Raw genomic sequence first — 23,030 nt, 5'->3', positions numbered from 1 at the left:
GTGTACATAGAAAACCCTTTGGCCGCCACCAAAAAACTACTCAACTTAATAGGTGAATATGGCAAAACAGCAGGATACAAAGTCAATATTCAGGAATCAAATGCATTTTTGTACACCAATAATGAAATATCAGAATTGTAAATCAGAAAAAAAAATCCCTTTGCTATAACAACAAGAAAAGTAAGTACCTAAGAATAAATTTAACCAACGAGGTTAAAGACCTATACTTGGAAAACTATAAAGCACTGAAGAAAGAAATTGAGGAAATATAAGTAAATGGAAGCATATATCATGTTCATGAATTGGAAGAGTTAACATCATTAAAATGTCCATATTACTGAAAGCAATCAATAGATTTAACGCAATCCTATAATATACCAATGGCATGTTTCACTGATCTAAAACAAATACTCCAAAAATTTATATGGAACTAAAAAGACCTCAAATAACCTCAGCAATCTTGAAAAGGAAAATAAAGCTGGAGGGACCACAACAGCTGATATCAAACTATAGTATAAGGCCACTGTAATCAAAACAGTCTGTTACTTGCATGAGACACATAGACCAATGGAACAGAATAGAGAGCCTAGAAATTAACCCATGTCTCTATGATCAATTAATATTTGACAAAGGGGGCATAAGTATACAATGGAGTAAAAATAGTTTTCTTCAATAAACGGTGGTGGAAGAACTGGACTGGTACATGCCCAAAACCCCAAACTAGGCTACAAACTTACATCATACTCCAGAATAAACTCAGAATGAATAAAAGACTTAAATATAAGTCATGATACCATAAAAATCCTAGTGGAAAACAAAGGCAGTAAAATTTGAGAAAACCCATGTAGCAATATTTTTGTCAATGTATCTGCTAGAGCAAGGGAAATAAAGGAAAATATAAACAAATAGGATTACATCAAATTAAAAAGCTTCTGCACAGCTAAACAAACCATCCTCAAAATGAAAAGGGAACCAACTGCATGGGAGAACTCATTTGCCAATAATAGATCAGACAAGAGTTTGATCTCCAAAATATATAAAGAACTCATATGACTCAACACAGGAAGACAAACAATCCAGTTAAAAAATGGGTAAAGGACCTAAATAGACACTTCTACAAGGAGGTCACTGTCGTTTTAATTTACATTTTTCTGATTTCTAATGATGTTGTGCATCTCTTCATATTTTATTGGCCATTTGTATATCTTCTTTTGTGAAGTATGTGTTGAAATCTTTTCCCATATAATTTTTAATAATATATTTATTTAATATAGTCTTCTTACCTTATGTACAGTGTCAAGTTTAAAATAAACTTGATCAACTGTCATATAAAGTCAAAGAAAAGTAGATCCCTTCAGAACATGCACTAAATACAGTTATTGCACAATGACTAGTCTTCAAAAAATCCTGCAATGAAGCCTTTTAAATGCAAGCTTCTTTCTGTGCTATTAAGAAGGAAACAGTGTAGATTTAACCCACCTGAGCCACTAAAGTCACTTCGATAAAAATCCCTCGACCCAAAGTAACATTTATCCAAAATAATTATTTTAAACCCATGTAGCTTAACTTACTTCAAAAATACATAAAAGCATAACTGCATAATACCAAGTCTCCTAATACTGGTGTATCACACACTTCTCAAAGAAAGATGGAGTTTTACATCTGATTCTGATTTTATCATGTCAATGAAGAAGCCAAAGAACTTGGCCATGATTTATCTTGTCATGGGAAATGAGAACTCCATGTTTCCACTGCAGTGCCTGTTGGAAGTGAATATTTCCCAGGTATTTAATTGAATGAAGCACTGAGTGGACAAACTGGCCCCCAGGTACAGAAGGCACTGATGACACTGATGGATGCTGCCCTGGTGTGAACCACTGGACTGCACTGCCCTGAGCAAGCTGGTCCAGCACATGGGTGAGAAGGTCGATTCTTTCCAAAAGACTTGTTTTTTGGTACCAGTAACTCTCAAAAGCTGGGAGAAAATTTGCTTGTTGGTTTTGAGGGTGACATCATCTTCCATGTTATCGCTTGTTTTTTTTTTTGATTGGAAAAAACATCTTGATGGACTGAAAGAGCAGGAATCACAGCCAGGATTCAAATATACTGAGGAGTTTGAGCACTTCTCCATTCAGACTAGAAGCAGAATTGGCAGCTGGAGTGATCTCATTACTTTTAGGCTGGTCCAATTCCTTGAGTCTACAGACTCCTTTTTGATTAGTTGGAATGCATGCTTTTTACCTTCCATTATATCAACGGCCCCTCTTAGTGTTTTTAATTTTCCAGCGTTGCTATTCTGAGTGGTCATCTGAAATTCTGCAAATGCTACTCTTTTTAACTGCCTCTCAGTGTATTCACATGGTGTTTCTCCCTGGAGCTGGAAAAGCTTCACAGCTTTGCTGTAATGAAGATTGGCCAGCACCCAGTGCTGCTTCCTGAGATGCACATCACCAACCTGATTCCTCAGACAGCTGTGGCACATGGACTCCAGCCTGTTAGTTAGCTGCAGCCTGTTGTCTGCAGCTTGATACTGACAAAGGAGCCGCTGGGCAGACACCGAGTCCCCATCCCAGTACTGTAGGGACTTTATCATAACCTTGCTGACTTCTTTTCCCAATATGTTTCCAATCTGTCATGCCCTGGATAACGGATCATAAGACTTGTTGCTGTGTCATCATAGTGAATTAAGGGTGAACAACTAGTTCATCTAATCCTAGAGAGTGGGGTGTATGTCTCATGTTCCCAGGGACTTCAGAGCTTTCAAATAGTAATCAACAGCCTTATTATAATACAAGCCTTCTTCTGGTGAAAATTCTTGGTTAAATTCGTCACCTCTGCCACAGTGTTCCTATGCACAAATTCACATGAGTCTTCCTGTGTTACATAATAAAAGGAAAACATTTGTATCCTATGCAATTGACTCAAAGTTGTAAATTCCTTTTTCAAAACAAAAAAAAATCTTTTTTCCCCACAATCATTGCCCTGCAGTAGATACTCTTTTGCTCACTACTCTCTCACTCTGTAACACAGGAGCCTAATCCATATAAAATACAATTTCATTTCTAATGTTACCCATTCAATACTTGCACATAATGTTCTGGGTGTTGGCTATTTAAGTCACTACATTGAAAGATTTCTTTAACATTCTCATAACATTTACAACTAACTGAAAGTTGACTTTCTAAGTCTGTAGACAAATCAGTTGCCCAAGCAAATCCTTGACACCCATACATCCTGTGTAGGCTGTGTAGTATCTCCTGATCTTCTTTTATTTGATAATTAAACTCCTCAAGGGGTGCTGCTCTAGTGTTTGCATCCTGGGCCCACATCAGTTGGATATCACCACAGAACGTCAAACATTAAGAAAGAAGCAGCAGCAATTCAGAAGGCATATTGGTGCAGAAGCAGTATAAGTGTTTTGGCTCTGCAAAGCTAATTTAATGTATTGAAACACTCTTCCATATTTTTGAAGACTTATGGCAGCATCGGACAATATATAATAGGCCTTGAATGACTTGGGAGAATAAGCTGGAGTTTCATTTTATGTTGCCAAGAACCAGGGGTCATTCCAGATTGACTGGAATAATTATTCTTCTAAAGGGAGCCAATTGTGTCCAAAAACAAAGTCCTCTCCTTCTCCAGACCCTCAGGAGTCCCCCCTTGTGGATTCATCTTCATATTTCTAATGGGAATTGGGGTTTGGAGTCAGCTACAGGGAACTGGCTTTTTTCCTTAACGTTGTTATCCACAGATTTTAAACCCTCCAGAACATAGCCAAGTACAAGTCTATAGCATTCTTCTGTGTCATGGCAAACTGGAAACACACAGCTTAGTCTAATTTGATAAATGGATTTGTATTTTTCTAGAACTGAGAGTTCTCCAACAGACTTAATTATAGCTGCTGCTTTGTTATCATCTGGAGGATAAAAACTGCTGCTATAAAATCCATTTTCATTGCTGTCTGGCCTCTCCTGCTTCACTATAACTTCATCAGAATTACCCTTTAAAGGAGGTTCTGAACTTTCTTCTTTTTTATGTTCATCCAATTGAAAAAATTCTGAAAGCATGTAATTAGCTGAAGCCCTATTTTGAGGATGTCTGCTTTTGTCCAACAATTTAACACAATTAAGAAGTAATGTTGTGATAGGTCCATAGTGTTTTTTTATTTTGATTCTTCTTCATCATCATGTTGTAAACAACCTTATATAAGAGAATAGGCACTGACTTTGTGAATGGATTTCAGTATTTGTCTTCAATTTGTTCACAAAGAGTAGTGAGATCATAGTACTTCACTATATCACTGCCACTTGCTTTAAATAGTCAATAAGTATCTTTTTTTGCTTTTATTTCTTTTAATTTATAAATCATGTTTATTCTATTACACTTGTCTCAATTTTTCCCCCTTTACCCCTCTCCACCCATCCCACCTCCACCCCCCACTCCCACAATCAATTCCCACTCTGTTGTCCATGTCCATGGGTCATTCAAGTATGTCCCTCTTTGGTACAGTTAGATTCTGTGCAATGTCTTCTATGACTTTAGTAGAAAAATTGAGTTTTCCAAATTGGGAATCTCTTCTATCTTTATTATTTCATACTTCTGTATAATTCCATTTATGTGAAAGCACTTCACAAATTCTGGTAGATTGCATACCAAGTTATTCAACCAATAGTCAACTCCATTTAACACATTAATTGGTTTGTTGTTATCCCTGAGATGTAAGCTGGCTGCTGGATATCTGCCTCTTCCATATGTAGGCATGTCAGAACCATGTATATCTTCAAATATCCATAAAATATTCTGAGCAAAGTCATTTTAAAGACTCTGATTATTATCCCCATCACTGAATAAAGTAGTGAGGTTTTGTTCTTTGGTTGCTGAGGGCACATGCCTCACTATGTATGAGGGAGGGGTCAAGAGGCTCACTTTCCTGCCTGGAAGCACTGGTATCTTCAGAAATGGAAAAAGGCTTTTCTAAGGGGACAGGCCCAATGGGAGTCATCTGTCTGATATGAATTAAACAATTCCTGCTGCTGCAGCTATGACAGGCTGAGCGGCTCCATCATCATTGATACTGGAATATAAAAACTTGGAAAGATTAGCCATCTGTTCCCAATGCTCTTTTTCTTCCTCTTTTACTTCTGATCAATATCTTTCATAAAACTCTTTGAGCCATGTCCAGTCACAAGTCTACAATGATCTCCTAAAGAGTTCTTGAATATCTAGCTTGTCTAAGAGGAGAGTCCTTTTGATGTGGGTGCACGGCTATGCTTGCATGTGACTTGCTGTACAGGATCTTCAGGAGGTTTTGTATGTTCTCAGAGTGAGAGAAATCCACATCATTCCCATGGAATTATTACAGTCATATGTCATACGAAAGCTTCAAAATGGTTGGGTACCTCCAGTCAAGATGGTGGTGCAGGCAGATGTGACTCCCCTCTCCGACAACCACATCAAAATTAAGACTAAAATATAGAACAACCATCACTCAGAATTATTAGAAATCAAGTTAAGTGGAAGTCTGATGACTACGTGATTAAAGAAACCACATCTATCCAGACTGGTAGGATGGGCACAGACACAGAATGGGCTGTGTCATGTTACCGGTGCCACAACAAATTGAAGAGGCAGGAAACTGAATGTAATGAGCAGTAGGGGACTTAGTGGACATGACTGACTAAGCCCCAAACCAAGGGAAAGCATCTATTTTATTAGCAGGCTTAAACAATACAAAGAAGGCAAACTAATTTGAGAACCACCTGACCTGTTAATTATCAAGATTGCAGGGACAAACATTAATTTAGTTACTAAAACCAGTTCTTAAGAATCCTCAAGGAAGTACAATCCATAGATAACACTCATTGTCTCTTGGTGGGGTTCCACCTCTCTGCCGGCCAGTTTTCTGGTCAAGCAGGGATATGCAGACAATAAGCTTCTCCATGTAGGCAACTCCCTTGGCTAGATGAATCCATCTTCCACAGGGCTGTTCCTTCACCCATGTGTGCTGGAATAAATTCTGGAGGAATATCTTCTTCAGAGTGACAAATGCCAACCCACACCAGGCCCTGCAGCCCAGGCTTCTAGTGCTAGGAAGATAAATCCCCACAACTTTTGGCTGCAAACCCCCCCAGGGATTGAGTCAGTGGAAAAAATTGCTGGAACTCCAAGCATTTCCTCTTAAAGAACCCACACATGGACTCACCTACTCAGACTCTCTCCCTCTGAGCTCCAGCACTGGCTAGCAGCTTGAAAGACACAAGTGGTAAACAGGGAAAAATGGAAGTGTCTGGCAACCAGGTGAGCAGAGGCCATTGTCCCTTTCTAAACTCTCCCCCAACAGAGCTGACAAGCTGGTGCTGTATCTGAGACTCCATCAACCTGGTTAACACTGTACCTGGCTAACACTGTGTGACCCACCTTGGAGATCCCCAGAGATTCCACTCTACCCAACTAATGGGCCCACTGAAACTACATTTCCATGTGAATAGCTGGTCTTGGTTCATGCATCACTAGTCCCTAAATCCTCTCAAACAGCCAACAGCTGGTCTCAGTGAGCCCCAAGTCTGTGACTAGCAGAAGCCAACCTAGATTTACAGCTTGGCTTTGCCTGGAAATCTCCAAGCCCAGAACAAGCAGCAGCCACCTCACATTGCTTTATAGCTCAGGCAGGGTAGCCCTGGGAAAAATGCTGGTGGGGGTTGACCTTGGCCTGCATCACCCAGGAAACCCTAGGGCCAATGTACCCAGTGGACAACTACAGACCATGCCAGAGAGCCACCACCATGCCCTGACACATCTGATCTTCCATATAGGGCAAGGGTTGGCGGGCACTGGTCACAGGCAGTCCTTGCAGCTGACTGGATTAGGTGAATGCCTCCCATTTATCTGCCAATAACAACCAAAGCTCAACTATAAGAGGAGGATATACTCAGCCCATATTGAGGGCATGCCTCAAGTATACAATTGGGTGATAGGTGAGGCTGTGCCACAGGACCCTACAGGACACTTAAGATATTAGGCCACACTACCAAGACACGGAGTCAAAGCAATTCTATATAACATATGAAAAACAAGCACAAGGAGGCTGCCAAAACGAGGAGACAAAGAAACATGGCCAAATTAAAACAGATCGAAACTCCAAAAAAAAAGCTAAATGAAATGAAGATAAGCAATCCATCAGATGCAGAGTTCAAGACACTGTTTATAAGGATGCTTAAGGGACTTAGTGAGGACCTTAACAGCATAAAAAAGATCCAGTAAGAATAAAAGGATACATTAACCAAAATAAAGTAAAATTTACAGGGAAGCAACAGTAGAGTAGATGAAGATGAGAATCAAATCAATGATATAGAACATAAGGAAGCAAAAACCAAGCAATCAGAATAACAAGAAGAAAAAAAGAATCTAAAAAGAAAGGATAGTATAAGTAGCCTCTGGGACAATTTGAAGAGGTACAACATTTACATCATAGGGGTGCCAAAAGCAGAAGAGAAAGAGCAAGAAATTGGAAATCTATTTGGAAAATATAGTGAAAGAAAACTTCCATAATTTGGTGAAAAAAATAGACACATAAGTCCAGAAAGTGCAGAGAGTCCAAATTATGATGGATGCCAAGAAGCCTACTCAAGACACATCATTATAAAAAGCCAAAGGTTGAAGACAAATAGAGAGTATCTTAAAAGCAAGAGAAAAGAAGTTAGTTACTGGAAAGCTGCCAGGTGGGAGGGAGGAGGGGGAGAATGGCTGAAGAGGTGAGGGAATTAAGAAGTATAAATAGGTAGTCACAGAATATCTATTGGGATGTAAAGTACAGTGTAGGAAATGGAGTAGCCAAAGAACATATATGCATGATCCATGGACATGAACAATGGTCGGGGGATTGCCTGAGGAGTAGGGATTCTTGGTGGAGGGGGGCAAAGAGGAAAAAATCAGGACAACTGTAATAGCATATCTATAAAATATATTTTTAAAATATTTTGCTCTACTGTCTGTTGGGATCCATTTCTTCTTATAATCAGTGAACATTTGTGTTTGTCTTAGTGATTATTTGTATTTTAGTTCCCTTATGGATGCCATCATCATAGAATATACTTCAAAATGTATTGCATCTTCCAGAATCAGCATATTTTAAAATATTCATTGCATGACTTTTAAAATTTTCTAAAAAGTTCACTAATATACCTAATATTGTAATAAATCTTATAAAGTGACTGTATACTATAATCAGTAATAATACAACAGAAATCATACTAACAACCTCAGGAGAAATAATGGGGAGCAGCTACTAATATCTTCAAGGTTTATTTATATGATATTCCTTATGTATAAGATTGAACAAATTTCCATTAAATGCATCTTTATTACTGTGAAATTTACTTGAGTGTAATTAAACACACAAATGGCTATCATTACTGTTAATCATGCTTTCCAAGAAAATGTTATAAAAGGTCCACAATTCTTTATTTTTTAAAAAAGATGCCCTTTTGATACCTGCATTCATCTGCTCATAATAGGGAAGAAAAAAAAGAAAGGAAAGAAGGGAAAGGAAAGGAAAGAAAAGGAAGAGAGAGAAAAGAAACCAAAACAAAACAGTATAAGGACTTCACACCTTTATTTCAAAGTATTTGTCTCTAGTAAAAGGTAAATTTTGGGGGACGGTACAAATCATTTGGCTCCTGTCAGTAATCGTTTTTTCAGTGAGGACAAAGAGTTTGAGATTTTTTTTTCTTAAGAAAAAATTGGCATAATAAATTTAAAATGCTCTTGCATGCTTTAAATGTCTCTCCAATTTAATTACACAAAGAATATAGAGTACAATAAAATATTTTAAGGAAAAAAAGGACACATAAATAACATATTCATCTAAAGAAATTGTCATATGTTGCTAGATGTTCCTTGTGTGTTTTCAAATACTACTATGTTTTCTGCTGCTGTTGGGTAGAGTGTTCAATAATACCAATAACATAATACCAATAACATCAAATTGGTACATATTGATATAACCACTTCCATTTTTTCTAGTATTTGCATGATATATTTCTCTCATCTTTTACTTTTAACATATTTGGGTCTTTATATTTAAAGTGGGTTTATTGTAAACCTTGCTTTTTTGGCCCAGTCTTGTAATCTCAAATATCTTGAAGGCTGTTTACCTTTAGGGATTTTATTTCTTTTTCTTGAAAAAATACAGGATACATCATAAGATTGTAAGTTATTGCTCTCAAAATAGTCTCACTTAAAGGTACCTTCTCAGAAGATATTAACATCACATTATTACAAGTGGAACATCTTGTATATAATTATTTTTAGAAAGATAGCACAAAAGTTGATCCAGCTTAACAATTCATTTTTTTCTAAAGGACATATTTCCCTCTCATTAATCATATTGAAATGAGGCAGTGGAGTTTTGATTAGCTATCATTACTGTCACCCATGGTTCCAAGAAAAAGTTATAAAAGGTCTACAATACTTTATTCTTTGAAACAGATGCCCTATCGAAATCGGTACTCACCTGTCCACACCAGGGAAGAAAACAATACACAGAGGGCAGAAACTTTTAGAACATTTGAATAGTTCTAATTAGAACATTTTGCCTAAGTAGGAAATAGAGAATGTACAGAAATTCCATTTAGACTGTCTCTAGATACCTTGATATTATAACAATTTTGCTTCACTAATTATTTAAAATAGTGGATGTCTTAGTCTCTTCAGCTGCTATGACAAAATACCATACCTGCGCTATCTTAAACAAAAGACATTTATTTTTTATAGTTCTGGAGAATGGAAAATTCGAGATCAAATTGCCAGCATACAATACATAGTGAGAGCTAACTTCTTCACTTAGAGACATCTGCCTTCTCACTGGGTTCAGGTGGTCTTCCCTGGGTGAGTACTCCTCTTTCTTCCTCTTATAAAGGCACTAATCCCACCAAGAAAGCTCCACCCTTATGAGTACATTATCTAACCCTAATTAACTCCCAGAGGGCCCACTCCAGATACCATCATATTAGGAGCTAGGATTTCTATAAAGTTTCTATGAATACCTAGTTTGTTTCACAGTTGCCAATACCTGATATTACCAATATTTTTAATACTCATTAATCTGATTGTGACAATGATGTTATTTTATTTGTTCCTATAATATTTGTTGAAACTAAACCTGTTTTAGTATATTTCTTGCCTATTTCTATTTTTTTTTTAAACTTTAAATGACTTTTTGGTATTCTTTTTTTCTTTTTTTTTATTTATGTACAGTTTTTATTACTTCTCAAAATTGGATTGACAGGTCAAATAAATCTGTGCTACAATAAAAAGAAATCTTTTTTAGTAAAGAAGTATTTTTACTACCATGTACTTTCTTTTTTTTTTTTTAATTAAATTAATTTATTTACTTTTTAAATACATTTGTCTCTGCCTTCCCCCCACCTCTTTCCCTTGCCCCCTCCCACCTTCCCTCCCTCAGCTCTTCCCCTTTGGTTTTGTCCATGAGTCCTTGCTATATGTTCCTTGACTTTCCCCTTCCCTTCCCTTTCCCTGCCCCCCCCTTCCCTCTTGTCTCTGTTGATTTCTTTTCCTTTCAGTGTTGCTGGTCATATCTTCCTTGCTTCTTTGCATTGTTGGTTAGGTTCCGCTTATAGGTGAGATCATATGGTATTTGTCTTTCGCCCCCTGGCTTATTTCGCTTAGCATGATGCTCTCCAGTTCCATCCATGCTGTCGCAAAGTTTAGTACTTCTTTTTTTCTTTCTGCTGCGTAGTATTCCATTGTATATATGTACCATAATTTTTTGATCCAGTCATCTACTGATGGGCATTTAGGTTGCTTCCAACACTTGGCTATTGTAAATCGTGCTGCTATGAACATTGGGGTGCATAGGTTCTTTTGTATTGGCGTTTTGCTGTTCTCAGGGTATAGTCCCAGCAGGGGAATCGCTGGATCAAAAGGCAGTTCCATTTTCAGCTTTTTGAGGAAATTCCACACTGCTTTCCATAGTGGCTGCACCAGTCTGCATTCCCACCAACAGTGGACTAGGGTTCCCTTTTCTCCACAGCCTCGCCAGCACGTGTTGTTTGTGGATCTGTTTATGATGGCCATTCTGACCGGTGTGAGGTGGTACCTCATGGTGGTTTTGATCAGCATTTCTCTGATGGCTAGTGATGCACAGCATCCTTTCAAATGCCTCTGGGCCCTCTGTATCTCCTCCTTGGAAAAGCATCTGCCCAAGTCCTTTGCCCATTTTTTGATTGGATCGTTTGTCTTCTTGGAGTGGAGTCGAGTGAGTTCTTTATATATCTTGGAGATCAAACCTCTATCTGATGTATCATTAGCAAATATATTTTCCCAAATGGTTGGCTCCCTTTTCAGTTGGCTGATGTTTTCTTTAGCCGTGCAGAAGCTTCTTATTTTGATGAGGTCCCACTTGTTTATTCTTTCCTTTATGTCCCTTGCTTTAGGAGACATATCAGTGAAAAAATTGCTGCGTGGGATATCTGAGAGTTTCCTGCCTATGTTCTCCTCTAGGACTTTCATGGTGTTGCGACTTATATTTAAGTCTTTGATCCATCTTGAGTTTATTTTTGTGTATGGTGTCAGCTGATGATCCAATTTCAATTTTTTGCATGTAGCCATCCAGCTCTCCCAACACCATTTGTTGAAGAGGCTGTTATTGCTCCATTTTATGCTTCTGCCCCCTTTGTCAAATATTAGATGTCCATAGAGACCTGGGCTTATTTCTGGGCTTTCTATTCTGTTCCACTGGTCTATGGGTCTGTTCTTGTGCCAGGACCAGATTGTTTTGAGTATAGTGGCTTTGTAGTAGAGTTTGATGTCTGGTATTGTGATCCCTCCTACTTTGTGTTTCTTTCTCAAAATTGCTGCAGCTATTCGAGGTCGTTTATGGTTCCATATAAATTTTTGAAATGTCTGTTCTATTTCTGTGAAATACGTCGTTGGTATCTTAATAGGGATTGCGTTGAATCTATAAATTGCTTTTGGTAGTATGGACATTTTAAGGATATTAATTCTTCCAATCCATGTGCACGGTATATGCTTCCATTTATTTGTGTCTTCCTTAATTTCTTTTTTCAATGTTGTATAGTTTTCTGCATACAGGTCTTTTGTGTCTTTGGTTAAATTTATCCCTAGGTACTTTATCTTTTTTCGTGCTATATCGAATGGTATATTTTTCCTGATTTCTTCTTCTTCTATTGCATTGCTGGTGTACAAAAATGCCTTTGATTTCTGAATGTTGACTTTGTATCCTGCTGTTTTGCCAAATTCACTTATTAGGTTGAGGGGTTTTTTGGTAGAGTCTACAGAGTTCTCTATGTACACTATCATGTCATCTGCAAACAATGATAGTTTTACTTCCTCCTTTCCTATTTGGATGCCTTTTATCTCTTTCTCTTGTCTGACCGCTGTGGCTAGGACTTCCAATACGATGTTGAAAAGAAGTGGTGAGAGCGGACATCCTTGTCGTGTTCCCGATCTTAGTGGGAAAGCTTTCAGTTTTTGCCCGTTGAGTATAATATTGGTTGTAGGTTTTTCATATATGGCCTTTATTATGTTGAGGAATGCCCCATTTATTCCCATTTTGCTGAGTGTTTTGATCATAAATGAGTGCTGTACCTTGTCAAATGCTTTTTCTGCATCTATCGAGATGATCATGTGGTTTTTGTCTTTTCTTTGATTTATGTGGTGTATCACGTTTACTGATTTGCGTATATTGAACCATCCCTGCATCCCTGGGATGAATCCCACTTGATCGTGATGGATAATCTTTTGAATGTATTGCTGGATGCGGTTTGCCAATATTTTGTTGAGGATTTTAGCATCTATGTTCATCAGCGAAATTGGCCTGTAGTTTTCTTTCTTTGTAGGGTCTTTGTCTGGTTTTGGGATCAGGGTGATGCTGGCCTCATAGAAGGAGTCTGGGAGTCTTCCCTCCTCTTGGATTTTTTGGAATAGTCTGAGAAGGACAGGGGTTAGCTCTTCCTTAAATGTTTTGTAAAATTCTCCTGGGAAACCGTCTGGCCCTGGGCTTTTGTGTGCTGGGAGTTTCTTGATGACTGCTTCAATTTCCCCAGCTGTTATCGGTCTGTTCAAGCTTTCTGTTTCTTCCTCCTTCAGTGTTGGAAGATTATACTTTTCTAAAAATTTGTCCATTTCATCAAGATTTTCAAATTTCTTGGCATATAATTGTTCATAATAGTTTCTGATAATCATTTGTATTTCTGTGGTATCAGTTGTTATTTCTCCTCTTTCATTTCTGATATTATTAATTTGGGTCCTCTCCCTTTTTTCTTGATGAGTCTGCTTAAAGGCTTGTCAACTTTATGAATCTTTTCAAAGAACCAGCTTCTGGATTGGTTGATCCTCTGAATTGTCCTTTTTGTCTCTATGTCATTCAGTTCTGCTCTAATCTTGACTATTTCCTTCCTTCTACTTGCTCTGGGATTTATTTGTTGTTGTGTCTCCAGTTCTTCAAGTTGTAGTGTTAGGTCTTTTATTTGAAATGTTTCCAGCTTTTTAAGGTAAGCCTGAATTGCTATGAACTTCCCTCTCAGGACCGCCTTTGCTGTGTCCCATAGGTTTTGGACAGTTGTCTGTTCATTTTCATTTGTTTCCAGAAATTTTTTTATTTCTTCTCTTATCTCATTATTGACCCATTCATTGTTTAATAGTGTACTGTTCAGTCTCCATGAGTTTCCAAGTTTTTGAAGTTTCTCTTTGAGGTTGATTTCCAGTTTCAAGGCCTTGTGGTCCGAGAAAAAGTTTGGTATTATTTCAATTTTCCTGAATTTGCTGAGGCTTGCTTTGTGTCCTATCATGTGGTCTATCTTTGAAAAACTGCCATGAGCATTTGAAAAGAATGTGTATTTTTCTTCTTTGGGACGTAAGGTTCTATATATGTCAGTTAAGTCTCTTTGATTCAGTGTGTCATTCAGCGCCACGATATGTTTATTAATGTTTTGTTTGGAAGATCTGTCCATTTTTGACAGTGGGGTGTTGAAATCCCCTACTATCAGTGTGTTGCTATCTATATCTTTTTTGAAGTCATCCAACAATTTCCTTATAAACTTGGGGGCTCCTATATTGGGAGCATATAAGTTTACAATGTTGATGTCTTCTTGATAGATTCTTCCTTTAAGTATGATAAAGGGCCCCTCTGGGTCTCTCTTTATGGCCTTTGCTTTGAAATCTACTTTGTCTGATACTAGTATGGCAACGCCAGCCTTTTTCTCATGTCCACTTGCTTGGAATATTGTTTTCCATCCCTTTACTTTCAATCTGTGTAGGTCTTTTGCTCTGAGGTGGGTCTCTTGTAGGCAGCATATGTGTGGGTCATGTTTTCTTATCCATTCAGCTACCCTGTGTCTTTTGATTGGGGCATTTAGTCCATTCACATTGAGAGTTATTACTGATAGAAACTTACTCATCTTTTCTCTTTGTACTTGTGTTCCTCTCTGTCTCATTCTTTTCCTTCATCTGCTTAAACCAGTCCCCTTAGCATATCTTGGAGTGCTGGTTTGGTAGAGATGTATTCTTTTAGCTTTCTTTTGTGTGGGAAACTCCGTATTTCTCCTTCTATTTTAATGGAGAGCCTAGCTGGGTAGAGCAGCCTTGGCTGTAGGCCCTTGCTTTTCATGGCTTGGAATATTTGTTGCCATTCCCTTCTGGCTTGTAGTGTTTCTGTTGAGAAGTCAGCTCCTAGGCGTATCGGGGCCCCCTTGTATGTTACTTTCTCCTTCTCCCTTGCTGCCTTGAGGATTCTCCCTTTGTCTTTGACACTTGCCATTTTAATGATGATGTGTCTTGGAGTGGACCTCCTTGGGTCCTTCTTGAGTGGGGTCCTCTGTGCCTCCTGGATCCATGAGAGCCTTTCTCTCCTCAAATTCGGGAAATTTTCCATCATTACTCTTTCGAGGAGGTTCTCTATTCCTTGCTCCTCTTCTTCTCCTTCTGGTATCCCTATTTTACGGATATTATTGCGTTTCAGGTTGTCCTGCATTTCCCTAAATGCTTCTTCATTCTTTTTGAGCCGTTTTTCCATTTCTTGTTCTTTCTGGGAGCTTTTTTCTACCTTGTCCTCCATCTCACTGATTCGATCCTCAGCTTCATCCAGCCTGCTTTGGATTCCTTCTACTGTGTTCTTCAATTCAGAAATGGTATTCTTCATATCCTCTTGTGCCTTCTTGATAGTTTCTATGTCCTTTTCCAGGCTGATATAGTTTGCTGTAAGATCCTGATAGTTTCTCTGCAGTTTCTCATAGTTCTCTTTGAGCTGGCTGAGCTCATTTAGCTTCCTTAGAACCATTGTTTTAAATTCCATATCTGATAGTTCCCTTGCCTCTATTTCATTGAGCTCTCTCTGTGGGGAGTCCCCTTTTCCATTCATTTGGGGGGAACTTCTTTTTCTTCCCATTTTTGTGAGAGTCTATTAAGTATTTTTGTCCTTTACTTTTCTTTCTGGGCTTGCCTCTGGTGATGTCAGTTGTTGACCCTATAGGGCCTTGGGTTGTTTGTTTGAGCCTTTCAGGAGTCTAATGCCTGTGTCTGACTCCTGCTTGGAGCAGCTCTGTGACCGCTTCGGTCAGGGCTGGGCTATTTTTTGGGATCTCTCTGCGCTCTCACGAGAGCTCCTTGAGCGCGCTCCCAGCGCGGCGGGGTCCCCGACCTGCCTGGGCTCGCATGTGTTTGCCCCAGACCAGGGGGCTTATTCGCGACCTCCCGTGCTCATCTGGCCTCCCTGGCACGCGAGCTTCGCGGCACTGGTCAGTTTAGGGTCTTCTATTGTGTGTTTCCCCGCTTTTGGCTCTTTGGGTGCGTTGCTTGCCCTCGCCAAATGGGGACTACGGAAATGGGAGGAAATCAGCTCTAGGACTCTCCGGTTAATCCTGTTTCTGGTCTCTCCTCCAGGGACTCTGGGCAGCTCTACTTATTTTGTGGGCCGCTCCGCAATTGCGGCGGGGAGGTCAATTTATGCCTGCCCTTCCCCTCTGTGCAATCCCTCGCAGGCCGTATGGGTGCCAGTCTGTGTGAGGCCTTGCCGGCAGGTGCAAGCGTTCGCCAGCCCGCATGGGTCACACACACGCTCGCCAACCCTCGCCAGTCACTCGGCGCAAGTGTGCGCGCCTGCTCTGGGTGTTTTGGGGGTGTCTATGTTTGCTTTTCGGCTTTTGGCTCTTTGGGCGTGTGGCCTCTTCCCGCGCAATGGAGACTTCGGCAAGGAGAAGGATTCGGGACTCCCCGGTTCCTCCTCCCGTTCTTTCCCCAATGCCTCCGTTTCTAGTCTCCCCTCAGGGGCCTCTGGGCAGTTCTGTGACCCCTCGGCCGAGGATCCAACCCCTGTGCGGACTGCGTTTCAATCGCAGGCAGTCTGGTTCATGCGCACCCCGCTTCTGCCTCTTTGGGGTCGCGCCTTTCCAGCCCACAATGGAGACTACCGAGCGGGGATGGAGTCGGGACTCCCCGGTTCCTCCTCCCATTCTTTCCCCAACGCCTCTGTCTCCAGTCTCTCCTCAAGGCTCTCCCAGCCAGTCTGCACTCAGCCCCGTAGCTCACAGGCGTACAAGCTGTGTGCGGAGCGCACAAAAGGCAGGTTAATTGATTCCCTTATGCCTGTGCGAGATGGTAGCTGCAGAGTGGGAAGTGCGTTATCACCCGGGCTCCACCGGCCGCAGTGTCAGTTCTCGTCCCAAAGTTTTCCTCACCAGTCTTTTCCCAGGCACCAGCCCACCCTGCTGCCGCCTGTACCCAGCGATCAGAGGGTGGCTGCCGCTGCAACTTTTGCGTTTGCCCTTTAAATGTCTTTTTGCATCCCCAGCCACCTGTCTCTGGCAGAGAGCGCCCCTAAGCTTTTTGGGGTTGCGTTTTGTCTGTATTTTCTTGGCTTTAGCGGCTGTAGTTTAGGGGTCCCTGTTTATGATTCAGACCCCGTTCTTCTCGGGGGACGCTAACTGGCCGTTTCAATGTCCCTCTGGTGCCAGTGCCTGTGCGCACCCAGCCCACCCTCTCGAGCCTCCACCGCAATTCTCACCCGTTGGGATGTGTGAGAGTCGAATCCACTGTCCGCGGCACCAAGGCTCCTCTCCCACTATCGCTCCACTGCTTTCCATGTGATTACTCCATTATTTAGTTGCAATTCCAGTTTGGTTTTGGGAGGAGGTCAGCGTGACTCCCTTTCACTCCTCCGCCATCTTTCTCCCTTTTTGGTATTCTTTATCCATTTATTGATTAAAGGTTTGTTGAATTTTTTCCCTAAAAAAAAAAAAAAACCCAAAACCAAAAACAAAAGTAAACCCTACTAACCATGTTTTAGATGTGTTGCAAATACGTTTCTATTCTATTCCTTGTCCTTTAACTTTTTTTATATGTATATTACTATATAGTTAAATGCTTAATATGGTCATGTTGTCAATATTTACTTTATAGCTTCTGGGTTGTAATATTTTACTTCAGGTCATGGAAATTATTGTTCTATTTTCTTCTAAAACTCCTTAGATTCTACATTTTTATTTTTAACTCACCTGAATATTTCTTGTTTAATGTGTGAAATAGGGCTCTGTATTTGTTTTATTTCAAGTAATAGTGGTCCTTATTAATAAATAAATGCACCTTATTTGTTGAATAAGCCTTATTTCACCCATTGATTTGAAATAGCAACTAAATCATATATTACATTATTAGACATATATATGTTTGTCTCTAGAATGCTTATTTTATTTCATTGATCTACTTGATTATTTCTGTGATGGTGTCATGTTATTTTAATTGGTGAGACTTTATAATGGTTTTAAATTTTTTTAATATTTTATAATTAACTTTGACATTTAAAAAAATAAAGTCAATCTGCATTTAAGAAAGAAAGAGAGGGAGAGAGAGAGATGGAACTCCTACCTTTTGCAACAACATGGATGGAACTGGAGAATATTAAGCTAAGTGAAATAAGCCAGTTAATGAAAGACAAATACCATATGATCTCACCTATAAGTGGACTCTATTCAACAAAATAAACTAACAAACAGAATAAACCGCAGGCATGGAAACATGGAGCAGACTGAAAGTGACCAGAGGGGATGGGGAAAGAGGACAATGGTGGAAAGAAGGGGAAGAGACTAGACAAAGAACATGTATGAATGACCCATGGACATGGACAACAGAGTGGGAATAGACTGTGGGAGTCAGGGGTGGGGGTGGGGTGGGGTGGGTGGAGGGGGGTAAAGTGGTAACAATTGAGACAGTTGTAATAGAAAAAACATGATTTATAAATTTAAAAAAGTAAAAATAAAAATGTAAAAAAAGTAAAACTAGAATTATCTACAATAACATGATGGTTGTGAATTTTGCATCTGTAATGACCCATGGAACAACATGGGCTTCTCATACATGTCCAAGCTCACAATGCCCAATAGCTTTTTCCTAAAGGGAATCCTTGGGCATTATCATGGGAAATTCAATTTTGTACTCCCTTCTCTACTGGCAAAAGCGCAGAGTTATATAATTGGTTGAATCTTCTGTTCAGAGGAAATTAATATAAACAATATTTTCCTTGGCTTGGGATATAAAGCCTCCAAAATGAATCAGCATACAAAGAATTGCTACCTATGCTGTTGTCATTCCTGTGCTACTATACATTTTTCTACTTGAGAAATCCTAATGTATCAGAAGAATCGCCACAATTTCTCAAAAGATAAGGGTAAGAGAGAAATGATTTGTATAATATTCATTGTTATTTATATAAAATTTAAAATACTGTTTATAATAATTTGACATTGAGTTTATAAGATGTCAGTAACCAGATGGAAAGGGGAAAAAACAATAAATTAAATATGTATTTTATTTTCATGACTAAAATGTAGATATGCAACATAACTGTTAAGGCTAAATTATTGTCTTTAAAGTGTTTTATTATTTTGTTAACCTAATTATAATGATTTTATAAGGTAAATATATATATGGAAATATGTAGAAATTGCTCCTCACTATGCTTTCCAGCATTTATGAATAAATAAGTATCCATGCAAATTGAATTTGAGAGTTTCCAATTATTTAGTGATTGGGGAAAAAAGCCATTCCATATAAAATCTACTTAACAAATGAATTATTGACAATCATTATTTATATTACCTGTATTCAGAATCCAGTTTTGGCTTAGTTATATTTTGCACAACACACATGCAAATCCCACAACTGGTCAAGAGGAAAGTGCTCTCAAGTAAAACAAGCAGGATTTCTAGAGAAAATCACTTCTGTCACAGTAATAACAAAAGAAAGCAACTTTTAAACATGGAAAGAACTTTGGGGCAGCTCTAATATATTCATTAACAATGTAAAATTTATAAAATGGAATTTAAAATTGAAGTGTCTTTTTCATACACATATTCCATAGAAAAATAAACTTTAAATTTAAAAAAATTAAAAAGAAATATTTTTAGGACTGACAACCTTTAAGGACTACCAGAGTTAAGACATTCATCCCCAAGCCTCGGAGCCTTTCTCCTTGTCTCCTCTGCAGCCTCTCTCAGTCTTCTCTGGATTGTCTTTCCTAGACTTTATCTATGCCTCCATTATTTTCCATTTGTTACTCACCTCTCCGTTGTTTTTTGCATAAACACATATTTTCTTCCCAGTTCATCTGTTTCCTTTCTTCTCTCAATGCTGTCCTATATTCTCTTCTCTTTTGAAAATTTTTATTAAAATATTATAAAAGAGAAAAACCTACATCTATGAGAATTAGAAAGAAGCAACTGTTCTCCACATTTCTGGGGATACTCTCTATTACTCTGTATCACCGACCTGTTTCCCTTTCCCTTCTTGTTAGTTTTTGGCCTCAACTCCATCACATAATGAAAATTGCTCTCATTAAAGCCAGTAAAAATCTCTTGATTTCCACACTCAGTGAAATCTGATAACTCCTCATCCTACTAGATAGAGCATTTATTTTGGTATTTGACATGTGCATTATTTCTTTCTTCTTGGATACCTTCTTTTTTTTTTAAGTTCACTCAGCTTTCCAGTCATTTGTTTGCTTATATGATCACTCTGCTCAGTAGTATCCTTTTCTGATCTCTCCCTAGTATTCCTTTGTGTTAGCCAGGCCTCTTGATTGCAACAGGAAATGAGTGAATTGAGTGGAAATTGGCTTAAATGTAGAAGTGTAGCAGAGGCTGGAGGAATCAGCTGAAAAAAAAAAATGGGCAAAGAAGCAAAAAAACAAAAAAACAAAAAACCACCAAAGAAAGCAACGGAGCCCTTCATCAGGCAAAATCATGTCCCAACACAAGGTCAGTGACACTGGCTGTCACTTCTGCTGAACTAGGAATGCCAGGGCTCACTGACAATACCATTATTATGGATGTAGGATGCATTTGTTGCCGTCTTCATATTTCTGCCTTTGCTACCAATATTCTCTTTTGTCCCTGTACATTTTCTCCCTCTCTTCATATTCTAAATGTAGGTTAAGTGTATCTTATTTGCCAAATCTAGGTCAAGTTCCCTCACTGTTGGTGCAAGGGGGATGGGAAAGTCAATATCTAGCCACTTAGGCTTCCCAAGTAGGTGGTAACCTCCACCGGTCACCAAGACTATGTGGTATAAAACAAGATCAGATGCTGGCCAAAATTCTATCCATTGGATGCACACTATCCAATGGATAGGTCATCACTAAATATGCCTCAGCTATGCTAATAACTCCTAAGACTATTTCTATTAATCTCTGGGACACTCATAGCACTAAGTAAATCTGGCATGGATTTCAGAGGATACCCTCTCAACGAACTAGCCACTGCATCTGAGTTCTTGATCTCAGTTTCAGTGACCATCTTACCCAGTCACCATGCGACTCCCCTCTCCTTCAACCCTTTCATATCTATTATGTCACTGAGTCCTAGTGACTCTACATCCTGAATTCTTTTGCGGCTATCTCTTATTTCTCTTCATCATTCCCAATACTTGACATGCATTTGAATCACTTGGAGAGGATTTTTAAAATGTAGATATAGACCCTATTCTTGACCCACTCAATTAATTTCTACAGTGGTACTTCATAATCTATATTTTGCAAAAAAAAAAAAATTCTTCAAACACTTCTGATGCGTAATCTGGTTTAAGAATCACTGGCTAGTGGTCCTGACTCCAATTTCCCCTCCCAGCAGCCTATTTTCTACACTACCACGTATTCATCCTTGTACAATACCTTACAGAACCAACTCCACATCTCTTAATTTTCAGTGCCTGCTTATTGCCAAGGAATAAAGTTCAAGATTTTTCACATGGAATTCAATTACTTTATTACTCTGGCTGTTCATCAAACTTTTCTTCCTTTGACCCTGCATTCATGTTTAATACTGAAAATTTCCCTATTACAATCAATGGTATCCCCATAATTATAACACATACTTAGAATGCATTTCTTTTTTTCTAAAATATGCTCATTTCTGCACATTTTGAAGTGAAATTATTGATTTTTCTTCCATTTGTTAAATTACCTCAAAAATAAATTCTATTATAGAGGTAAGAAAATTAATGGTGGCTTCTGATATGCATGGCTTTATTTCAACTCTCTTCCCCCACATATTTTTGTTATAAATCCTTAGTGATATATTCCATTTCATTTCAGGCAACATAGAGTGAGTACATGGAAAGGGAAAATGCAACATTGCTGACAGAGTTTATTCTCACAGGACTTATATATAAACCAGAGTTGCAAATCCCCTTGTTCCTGGTGTTCTTTGTGATATATCTCATCACCATGGTGGGAAACCTTGGTTTAATTGCTCTCGTCTGCAACGACTCTCATCTTCATACTCCCATGTACATACTCCTTGGGAATTTAGCCCTCTTGGATGCTTGGATATCATCTACAGTCACCCCCAAGATGCTGGTCAACTTCCTAATCAAGAGTAAAAAGGTATCTCTCTATGAATGCATGATACAATTTTTCTCCTTTGCATTCAGTGCAAGCACAGAATGTTTTCTGCTGGCAACAATGGCATATGATCGCTACGTAGCCATATGCAAACCATTACTTTACCCAGTCATTATGACCAATAGACTATGCACCTGGCTGTTATTCTCCTCATTTGTAGGTGGTGTGCTACATGCTTCTATTCATATGGGTGTTTTCTTTAGATTAAACTTCTGTAATTCTAATGTAATACATCACTTTTACTGTGACATCATGCCATTGTTTAAGATTTCTTGTATCGACCCTTCCCTTAATGTTCTGATGGTTTTTATTTTCTCTGGGTCAATACAGGTGTTCACCATACTGACTGTTCTTGTCTCTTATACACTTGTTCTCTTTACAATCTTAAAAAAGAAGTCTGTACAAGGCATGAGGAAAGCCTTCTCCACCTGTGGAGCCCACCTCCTATCTGTGTCCTTATTTTTTGGTTCTCTTCTCTTCATGTATGTGCGCCCTGGGTCTGCTCAAGCCGATGACCAAGACATGATGGACTCTCTGTTTTACACTGTTATCATTCCTTTGCTAAATCCCATAATCTATAGTCTGAGAAATAAGAAAGTCCTAAACTCACTGGCAAAAATGTTAAAGAGAAATGTTTAGGTCTCATACTAATAAATGTCCTCTTTTCATTAAGACAGTCACAAAATTATACAGATAAATGTATGTTTGGTCAGTGTTCAAAATTTTTGCAATTATAATTGTCCTAGTGTTTTAATAACTTAAGGTGTTAGTACTAACATACTCTTTAAAAATATGTGTATGTTGTTCAAAGGATACAAATAATTTTAAACAAATGTCATGCTGGAATAAAAATGAAAACATTTTACATGCTCTTATATTCTTCAACGCAGCTTTATAAAATTATTAAGCGCTGATATTGTGTAGTTCCTCTGAACAGGACTTCATTAGAATGTCTTTGATAATTGTATAGCTTGCACAGCCTGAAGGCTCCTGCCACATTTAACTCTACAGAGCAGACAGGTTTGTATTTGTGTGAAGAGAGGCAAATAACCAGAGGTCTTTCATTTCACTTTATTCGGGACAAGGAGAATTTCACTTCTTG

The 23,030-nt window shown here is 38.7% G+C and overlaps 1 protein-coding gene and 1 pseudogene across 1 annotated transcript; one reads left to right on the top strand and one right to left on the bottom strand.

Moving 5' to 3' along the window:
• Window positions 1-1,682: 1,682 nt before the first annotated feature.
• LOC129073643 (erythroid differentiation-related factor 1-like) lies at window positions 1,683-5,454 on the bottom strand (annotated as a pseudogene).
• A 16,180-nt stretch (window positions 5,455-21,634) lies between these two features.
• Window positions 21,635-22,567, top strand: LOC129073702 (olfactory receptor 5H2-like). Its single transcript, XM_054577345.1, has one exon. It carries the CDS (start codon window positions 21,638-21,640, stop codon window positions 22,565-22,567), a length of 930 nt encoding a protein of 309 aa, XP_054433320.1. The 5' UTR covers window positions 21,635-21,637.
• The last annotated feature ends 463 nt before the right edge of the window (window positions 22,568-23,030 follow it).

Source organism: Pteronotus mesoamericanus, unplaced genomic scaffold (assembly GCF_021234165.1).
Source record: "Pteronotus mesoamericanus isolate MK-2021 breed Mesoamerican mustached bat unplaced genomic scaffold, CSHL_Meso_final contig_42, whole genome shotgun sequence".
NCBI classification, from domain to species: Eukaryota; Metazoa; Chordata; class Mammalia; order Chiroptera; family Mormoopidae; genus Pteronotus; species Pteronotus mesoamericanus.
This window is presented reverse-complemented; position numbering and strand designations above follow the sequence as displayed.

Coding starts and splice junctions, on each gene's coding strand:
- LOC129073702 (XM_054577345.1), top strand. CDS start 21,638: ATGGAAAGGGAAAATGCAACATTGCTGACAGAGTTTATTCTCACAGGA.